Source organism: Drosophila busckii, chromosome 2R (genome assembly GCF_011750605.1).
Source record: "Drosophila busckii strain San Diego stock center, stock number 13000-0081.31 chromosome 2R, ASM1175060v1, whole genome shotgun sequence".
NCBI lineage: Eukaryota > Metazoa > Arthropoda > Insecta > Diptera > Drosophilidae > Drosophila > Drosophila busckii.
In genome coordinates, this window is record NC_046605.1 from 22615939 (window position 1) to 22625598 (window position 9660).

Consider the following 9660-nt stretch of genomic DNA (forward strand, 5'->3'; position numbering starts at 1 on the left):
ATTATGTATTTTTAGTGAAAAATTCAAATTTTTATTACTTTCCATTCATAAAAGAAATAAAATAATATTTTACCGGATTTTTCGGTTTAAATACAAAATTTGCTCCTTTGATATTTTAGAAATTTTTGAACATATCAGCGTTCTGAGGTTTGGCTGTATGTCATTATCATTATCACCCGTCAGTCACGGCAAGTTTTTTTTATATAGTACGACCATACCAGTAGATTAAAATATCAACGCAGAATTAAATTAACATTTTAATATATTTATTTTTTTTAATAATTTCATTCGCTCGTGTCTTGCAGCGCTACCTGGATATGCCATTCTGTCTATTGTGTTGGGCACCATTGTAGTAATTATGGTGGTATGTTTCTATTTTAGCTATCGTCATTACTTGGCCGAGGCAGAAATTAACTCCATGAGCTGGAAGGTCTCCTTGGAAGATGTTGTGTTTAGAGACGCCACTGATCATGGCATACGTGGTTCCTTCCACTCACTTGTTAAGCAAGGCTCCCAGACAACACTAATGTCTGAAGATATGGGTTCTATAAATGGTGATCGCCAAATCTTTATTCCTGTAGGCATGTATAGAAAGAGAAAAGTAGCCATAAAGTCCATTGATCTGAGCAAAGTGCAAAGCGTTCTTTCTAGAAGACAAATGCTAGAATTAAAACGCATGAAAGATCTGCAACACGATCATTTAGTTAAGTTTTATGGTGCATGCTTGGATCAACGACGCAGTTTTCTGCTAATGGAATACTGTCCCAAAGGTTCTTTGCAAGACATTCTAGAAAACGATCAATTTCAGCTGGACTGGATGTTTAAGCTGTCATTAATGCATGATATCGTCCGTGGCATGCAATTCTTGCACTGCTCCGACATTCGATCCCATGGGAATTTAAAATCATCCAATTGTGTTGTAGATTCCAGGTTTGTGCTTAAGATTACAGACTTTGGATTACATAGTTTGCGCCGTGCTCATGTTGACATTGAAAATGAAATTGAGCATTGCAACAGCCATGCTTACTGGAAAAGTAAGTGCTTGCGCATACTAAATAATTAAAACTTTTAAGATCATTTTACTCTTAAAAGATCTATTATGGACAGCACCGGAGCTTCTGCGACTTGAAAATCAACGTCCTCCAGAGGGTACACAGAAAGCCGATGTCTATGCATTTGGAATAATTGTACATGAGATAACAACGAGACAAGGTCCTTTTTACTTGGGAAAATTTACACCTGAAAAATCACCAAGAGGTATGTATGTACCACTAGTGAATTCATTCACAATATTTTACGCTGAGTATAAAATGAAAACAATTGAAATCTGTAATTAATAGTTTGTAATGGCATTTTAGAAATCTTATTGAGAAATTAATATTAAAATTATATAATTTAAGCAAATCTAATTAAATCAAATTTAAATAATTAAATTCATACATACACATAACTTTATATACCTAAATATTTTGTAGACAAATCACTTAGAAGTTACAAATATTTAGAAATACATGGAGCTTTTGCTAAAAGGGACATCAAGACTATTTGTGTCTGATACATATCCACAGCTATGACGTAACCAACTCCAGCAACTCACAGGCTTCAAAGAAGCCTTAAAAGCTTCTCCAGGAGTTGAACGGCCTAGACATGTAGACGGAATTTGACGGAAAAAGTTTTGTTTTTTTTGCTGTTCTAATTCTTCGAGCCACTCAATTCGTGATTTGTTGTCCCAGCCAAGTTTGTTTTCAGCATAGACACATAACATTTTATCACACTTGCAACTACCAAATATGACTTCCGTATCCGTAAACGCTGAGCATCAATATGTCAAATTGTATGTCATAAAATATACTGATTGTATGTCATATACAATACTGATAAAAACTCTTACTAACCACGTTGTTCCAATGATTTCCGTTCCATTAATAAAGTCAATATATTTGCCTCTGCCTGCTCCTCGGGATTTTCCAAAGTCTGTAGTTCATTATGGCCTTTTTGGTGCCACAATGATGGGATTATCGAATCATAAGAATAATTGTATAGATGACTATTTAACACGACCTCGATTTGAAAATATGGAGACCACAACTGTAAATACGCATCTGTGGAAATCATTATTAACTCTTATATAAATGTATAAGGAAATAATTTCGATCAATTTGAACCACGATGACTGATGTTTAAATCAAAACATTTTTTTTATTTTAGAGATTATAGAATTGGTTAAGAACAAATCTAAAATAACGCTAAAACCCTTTCGTCCAGAGCTGGAGCCATGGGAGAATAATGATACCAAGGCAGATGTTGTACGTATCATAAAACGTTGCTGGTGTGAAGACCCTACCGATCGACCATATTTCAATACGCTTAGATCAATGATACGCAAGTTTAATAAGTAAGTAATACATCGATTATTGCTTAATTTTCTCACCATTAGCAGCCTGAAGTGCTATAAAAGGCAAAGAAAAATATATAAAAATAAATAAAATAAAATAGATTTATCTCGGGTATAGTAGCACATACAGAAAACTTGGTTGCTCTAGCTCTTATATTTGCTGAGAAACAGACACTCATACATACAGCTACATCGAGTCCGTTTGTCTTGCTGATGAAGAATATATATGTATACTTTATGGGGTCTGTCACACGTCCTCCCTGTTATATACATAAATTTCAAATTTGTTTAAAGAAATTGTCAAAGCGTTTAAAAAATTGAACAAATGTTGTACGAGAATCAACGATGTATTACGTAAACTTTAACTTCATAGTCATAGTATATATCTTATGTATATCTAACTGCTTCTATTATGTTAAAGGGATAATGAGACTGGCAATATTGTGGACAATTTGCTGAAACGGATGGAGCTGTATGCAAGCAATCTGGAGGAGCTTGTCGAAGAGCGCACTCAAGATTATTTGGAGGAGAAGAAAAAATGCGAGAAGCTTTTGTATCAACTACTGCCTCAAAGTGTGGCTGCCCAATTAATCAGCGGTCAGCCTGTTGTGGCTGAGACATTCGACCAAGTGACTATCTACTTCAGCGATATAGTTGGGTTCACAGCAATTTCTGCAGAGAGCACGCCCATGCAGGTGGTACAGTTTCTTAATGACTTGTATACCTGCTTCGACTCAATTGTGGAAAACTTTGATGTGTATAAAGTAGAAACAATTGGCGACGCTTATATGGTGGTATCGGGATTGCCTATACGCAATGGTAACTTTCATGCACGTGAAATTGCGCGCCTGGCATTAGCGTTACTAGAAGCAGTTCATAACTTTAGAATACACCATCGGCCCAAGGATAGACTTAAGCTGCGCATTGGACTACACACGGGTGCATGTGTTGCTGGAGTGGTTGGTATGAAGATGCCACGCTATTGCCTTTTTGGGGACACTGTGAATACGGCTTCCCGCATGGAATCCAATGGCGAGGCCCTTAAGATTCACATAAGTGAGACAACGAAATTGGCGCTAGATGAGTTTGACACATTCGTTACAACACGTCGTGGACTTGTGCCCATGAAGGGTAAAGGCGAAATGCTCACATACTGGTTAGAAGGCGAGATACCCAAGCCAAATTCCCTAATATCAACTGGGAAATTGTTGCTAACTAGACGCTCGTCACTTAAACAGCTGCAACGGCAGACACACTCACTTTACAAGCAATACTCAGAGCTAGCAGTGGCCAACATATTAGCGACGCCTATGCTCAGCGTATCACTCCCTACAGGTAATCAAGCAACCCATCCTAATTTGCAGGTAAAACGTAAAATTAGTTCCAGTTCCCCAAAGCTAAGCGAAGCGTGTAAGAGTGATCTCCATAATTATTATTTGGAGACGGGACAGCATGGTGATCAGCCAAATCACATATATAGCAGTCGCTCACTGCGTGCGTTATTTTCTCGACGAGAAGACAGACCAGGAAGTATGAATACTGATGACAGCTGGCAGTTAGCACACTTTCGCCTCCCATTGAGCGGCACACTCAAGCAACACCACAACAACAATCATCATGGCCTACACGTGCAATCGGGGTCCATTTCCAATCTGAGCGGTATTTTGCAACCAATACCATCTCAGACGAGATCACGGCTACGGCCATCCCCCATGATCTCAGCTCTCTTGAAAAGTAGTCGCAGTGACATTGGTGCTGTCACTTCGGAAACTGGCAGTACAGGCAGCGGGCAGCGCATCAAATTCGCAAAATATGATGAAGTTCCGCTACTTAACCACAAAGCGGAAACAGTGCATCTGCCAGCAATAAAGAGGAATAATCACATGCAGCGTAACAATAGTTACTGCTGTAATCAGAACGTTCAAAGTGACATGTGCAGATGTAACACATATTGTAATATTTCCATAAGTAATAAGCAGATACGCTGCAAGCCCGCATCCGTCTCAAATAATCATGTCCAAGAATATGAGCTGAACCTTACCGGGTGCCCGCGTTCAGCTGTAGTTTCACGAGGTGCAAGGACCACAAATTGTGCAACGCAGCCGCTGTTGACATAAATTGTTAGTAAGAGCAATAGTCAAGCTCACCCTTCCATCTCTTATCTCCTATGAAAACGTACAGAATTTTCAGACGATTGAACAATTTCTAGTACCTACTCGAGATCATTCATATTAAATACACTTATATGTGATAATACTTATTGAACTCTATTAAATAAATGTAATAGATATTTGAATAAGTAAAATATATGTAGAGTTTTGTGCTCGGTCGAGAACATTACACAGCGTTTTTGTTATTTTTTTTAGATTTTCTGTGAAATATTGTGGGCGTAAAATCGTATGAAAAAAATAACAATCTGCTGACAGTATACACTTATCTAAATACCAAATTTGGTAGCCCTTGCTTATATATTCTCTGCGTACTTGTTGCTCAAACAGACAGACGGACATGGCTATATCGACTCAAATTGTCATGTTGATCAAGAATATATATAACTACTTTGTGGGGTCTATATACCTGTTACATACATTTGCACAACTTCATGATACCCTATTCCATATTTTTAAAAAAATGTCAAAGTATCTAACAAAAAACGTGCACAATGGGCGTAGCAAGCTTTTTCATATTTTTTGACTGGCATTGCAACAGACACTCGCTGACCAGCTTAACCCATAAGAGCGAAATATCTAAAATTTTCTATCAAAAATATTTGAGGTGCTTCGCAGCATCAAATTTTTGAACACATGGAAATCCGGGAAAACTCTCTCGATACAAATTGCTTTTTTAAACTGGAAGAGATGAAAATCTAAACTCTTCAATAAAAGTCTATCAAAATTTTTTTAATTTTTTTTTAGTATATTCTGAAACATGTCGCCGAGAAAGACTGGAATACTTGAATTTTCTCTTGATAAAAGGACTTTAACGAACGGCAAAAGATATGACCTGAAAAGGATGTAAGGCTAAAGATATAACCACTAAAATCGCTAAAAACAAAAAAAAAGTGGATGCATTAAAGTTGAACGCAACCAACTTTTATATATACTTTGACTAGGGCATAACAGCAAGCACACGCTCGCACTTACAAAACACATACACCCAAAACAGCTAAGTATCGTTTTCGCTGTATCGTCAGCTGCGACGCTTGTATTGATTTTTAGATTTTTTTGTGGGAGTAAATAGTTTTTTTTACAAGTGTCGGAGGGGGGAGAAAATAAAAAATTAAATAAACATGTATTGTCCCGAGGGTCCGAACACCTACATACCAAGCTTATTTGCTCTAGCTCTTATAGTTTCTGAGAAACACGCACTCATACAGACGGACGGCCGGGCGGACAGACGGACATGTGGCTATATCGACTCAGCTTGTCTTACTGATCAAGAATATATATACTTTATGGAGTCTGCCCGCCTTCTTGTCACTGTTACATACATTTGCACAACTCATAATACCCTTTTCCATCTTTTACAAAAATGTCTAAGCGTATAAAAGTATAAAAACTGGATAGCAGTGATCTAGATTTATTTACAAATTTTGCCTACTTGAAAATCATGAATTAAATTATTTATAATATTGAAATGTATTTATACAGGCAAATTAGAAATTTAATGGCTGTTGAGTTACAGAGCTTTTTCAGTAGCTATGTTTTGTTTTTTACGCGAAAAATATTTTTTACTATTTTAGTTTATGTATGCCTTCTTGGCCGAATTTATTTGTAATTATAATTAAACTAATTTGCAATTTTTTGTATTGATAACAGCCCCGACTTGGGCTGTGTTAAACTATTAACTTTGTCTCGAGGCAGACGAAATGTATTTAGGTAAGTGCAAAAAAGACGCGAGAAGTCTTTGCTATGCCACGAACTTGATACGACTATATAAAAAATGCGCTTAGCAACAGGCTAAGGCCAAGTATAAAGAAAATGATACGATTATATAAAAAATGCCCTTATCAACAGGCTAAGGCCAAGTGTAAAGAAAATGATGAGACAAAGATGCAACGAAAGTGAAAGTGCAGCTGTGCAGAAGGCAAGTACTAGACAAAAGAAGTTAGTGACCACACACAAACAGAGCGCAAGCTTTTATTAGTGCAGTACCGAATGCACGCACATAGAAAAGAGCGTGTGAGTGCAAGCTGATCAGCTGTTCGTAGCTGATGAGTTAAATTTATTTGGTCTTGCATGTCCAAACAATGCCTTTTCTAAAACAAAACTACTTTTTATGCATTACAAGCTGCATATGAATATGAATGTATATCTATATGAAACATTGCGAAATCCGATCAAAGTGATAAAGATTTTAAAATATTGAACTGGGCTCTGTGTCACCTAAAATCATATGATTTGAGGTAGGTTTAAAAATCTGTGTCTCCCCTTTATGTTAGGTAATTAATAAGTTCGGCATGTTCAGATTTGAAAAAATATGGCCTCGTAATCCAGGAACACCACCTTTCTCTCGATGGCAAGCGTATCAAAGATACCAAACTTACACACACACAAATAGTTAAATAATTTCCGATCAGTTTTAATCTATTCACTAATTGATGGAATTATCTATATATATATATATATATTTATTATATACAAGCCTATGTCGTCTGCATAGGCAGTTATCTTGGGTGCTTTCCTGTTAAAGTTCATTATAAGTTCGTCAACTACCAAGTTCCATAATAGCTGCGACAGGACAGCCCCTTGCGGGGTTCCCCTGTGCGCTTCTTTGGTCATGATCGCCGGAATCCATTCACGGTTTCACCACTGAATCTTCAGAGTTGGCATCTAGGCCTCTCATAATTGCTTCCATCGATACATTGTTGAATGCGCCTTATATGTCTAGGAATGCACACATTGCGTAATCTTTGTGTTGTAGTGCTTTCTCGATAGTACTTACTACCGAGTGAAGCGCTGTCTCTACTGATTTACTTTTTGTGTATGCATGGTGGTTGGGACTGATTTTGAATTTTCTAAAGTTCTTTATATGAATCTCCAGCAGTTTTTCTAGCGTTTTAAGTAGGGATGGAGGATATAGACCTCTTAGTGCCTTGGAAGCGATCCTTTAGGGTTAGACCAATGTCAAAGGACTACAATATTTGCCCGTTTAGGATATATCAGAATAATAGGTCACAGAGAAGCATGTCTTCTTTCAGTTCTTGGAATACAGGTCCTCACTGCATGGATAACACTTCAACATTCATCCTGGTGTGTGACAATAAAGTCTCTGGCCGGCATGTATGGTAGCAGAAGTGTATCTTACATGATCTTCTCGATATAGGAGAATGCTGGAATGAAAAACAAATAATTTTTCTTCCCTTTTGGACTTTATAGAGCTTTAAGTAATCATGACAAAATCGGGGCCCCACATTGGGGTACAGGGGGAATATTTATTGGTCTCCATTCAGGGGAAATTAGTACCCACTCCTCAATTGGGCGCTACAATACAGTCAAATAAAACTAGGGTATAAACACATGAGTGGATCTTGTGTACATTCTTGTGAAGACTGACGAAAAAAAGTGCAGTGAGAAAATGGTCTCACAATAGATAGCTTTTTTGGTGGCTGCTTCCATCATGTCAATAAATTTTAACCCTTTTTGAAGGTATGAGGCTTATGTGTTGTTTTCCGTTGTGGTGCGTGTGTGAATTTTTTTACGTCGTGTCATTAGAATAGAGAGTTATACCAGCAGCCTGTCATGGGTACTGTGAAGATACTCTTCTATGACTACGTGGCTCATCAGATAAGTTATCTAACAGTATTATACATATTTGATTCAACTATCTTCTCATATGTGTGTTGTCACACATATCAAGGTATGTACATTCATCTATTACCACTAACATTTGTCCGCTTATTTGCAAGATAATGAAGAGATGGGGTGGGACTTCCTTAGCGTGGCGTCATTTGTGTGCCTGGTAGCTTTACTCTCCTCTCGCCTTTTGCGATCCGATGAGGTCTTGAACGAGTTGCAATCTATATGACCGTCAGAATACTGTTCACCTATATATTCTCGCTGACTCACTCTCTCTCGGTCATACATAATAGAGTAGACAATTTTGGGGACAAGCTCGAATAGACTATTTTCCTTCACTTTATCTTTGTATATATACACCAGAGTCCGGTAAATTCCGAGGGCTTCCCTGCTACACTGGGGTCTTTGGAACCTGTAGCATAATACTTTCAGAATAAGAAATTTATAAACTTTGTTATATATTATGGCTGTAGTATAGTGGTAACCACCATATCGAATGCACCTGTACAGCAGTTCTGCCTTCATATAACATGTTTATTTTGTTTAGTAATTTTTATATTTCAGTGTAGATCAAGTTTAAAATCTAAGTACATCATCTGCAGCAATTCCAAAATGCTGGGGGTCGGCCATGTATATCTACCATGCCGCCGACTGACTGTCAACTTTGTGAGCATCGTATACCACTCTCCCGTGCGTTTTAAAATTAACGCAGACACCTCCGTAGCGACGGTAATCCGCCGCTACTCACTTATACATAATATCATAGTAATATAATATATACCACATAAATCAACCATAAGGCTGCCTCCGCTGCTGAGGCGTCTCTGACAGCGCAGACTGCAGGCAGTTCTTAAGTATCATGCCTTGCTTAGAATGTAAGTCACTAGATTTTAAACGATAAAGAGAACAGAATGAACACAACGTGTTCAATACTTAAAACTAAACAATCTTTCTGTGGACAATCCTACATGGCGACCGTGACAAGTGTCACAGGGCAGCAGGACGTCTAGTGGACGATACAACATACTACTGGTCTGGATGGAGAAAAAAAAACAAGACGACAAGAAGAAAAAAAATAAAACGAGAGTCTGAGTGAGTAGAGTGTTAGTGATGGTACGTGGAGGCCAAAAGAATAAAATTAATAAAAGAATAGCGCACATAAAGTGGCTGCTATCTGCTCAATTAACACCGCCCGCATGGTCGACAGCTCAAAAACTCTATAATGAGCTTGATTTTTAAGAGCAACCCTCCAAAATAAAGTACCACATATCACTACTCACTCAGAAAATAAAATAGAAGTTATAAATGCAAAAATAATAACTAAACCCAATCCTTCCAAGCCACTGTCAAAACGACCAGAAGTATGCCCGACAGACTGCCCCGGACCTCTCTACTCTGCGGCATGTAATTCTACATGTATAAAGCCAAAGATAAGTGCGAAGACCGGCACCGGCCCCAACCAGCAAC

General features: G+C 37.8%; 1 protein-coding gene across 6 annotated transcripts in view; it reads left to right on the top strand.

The window, feature by feature from the left end:
• Window positions 1-4713, top strand: part of LOC108603350 (atrial natriuretic peptide receptor 1) — a 62683-nt gene extending 57970 nt beyond the window's left edge. Inside the window, exons 2-6 of one of the 6 annotated variants that reach the window (XM_017992086.2) lie at window positions 306-364; window positions 924-1034; window positions 1093-1257; window positions 2209-2395; window positions 2817-4697. In XM_017992086.2, coding sequence (XP_017847575.1) covers window positions 306-364; window positions 924-1034; window positions 1093-1257; window positions 2209-2395; window positions 2817-4512 — 2218 coding nt within the window. In that variant the 3' untranslated portion in view covers window positions 4513-4697. Of the gene's footprint in view, window positions 1-305; window positions 1035-1092; window positions 1258-2208; window positions 2396-2816 lie in introns of those variants that run through there. The other 5 variants (XR_004458792.1, XM_033293149.1, XM_017992085.2 and 2 more) reach the window with 5 other exon arrangements.
• The last annotated feature ends 4947 nt before the right edge of the window (window positions 4714-9660 follow it).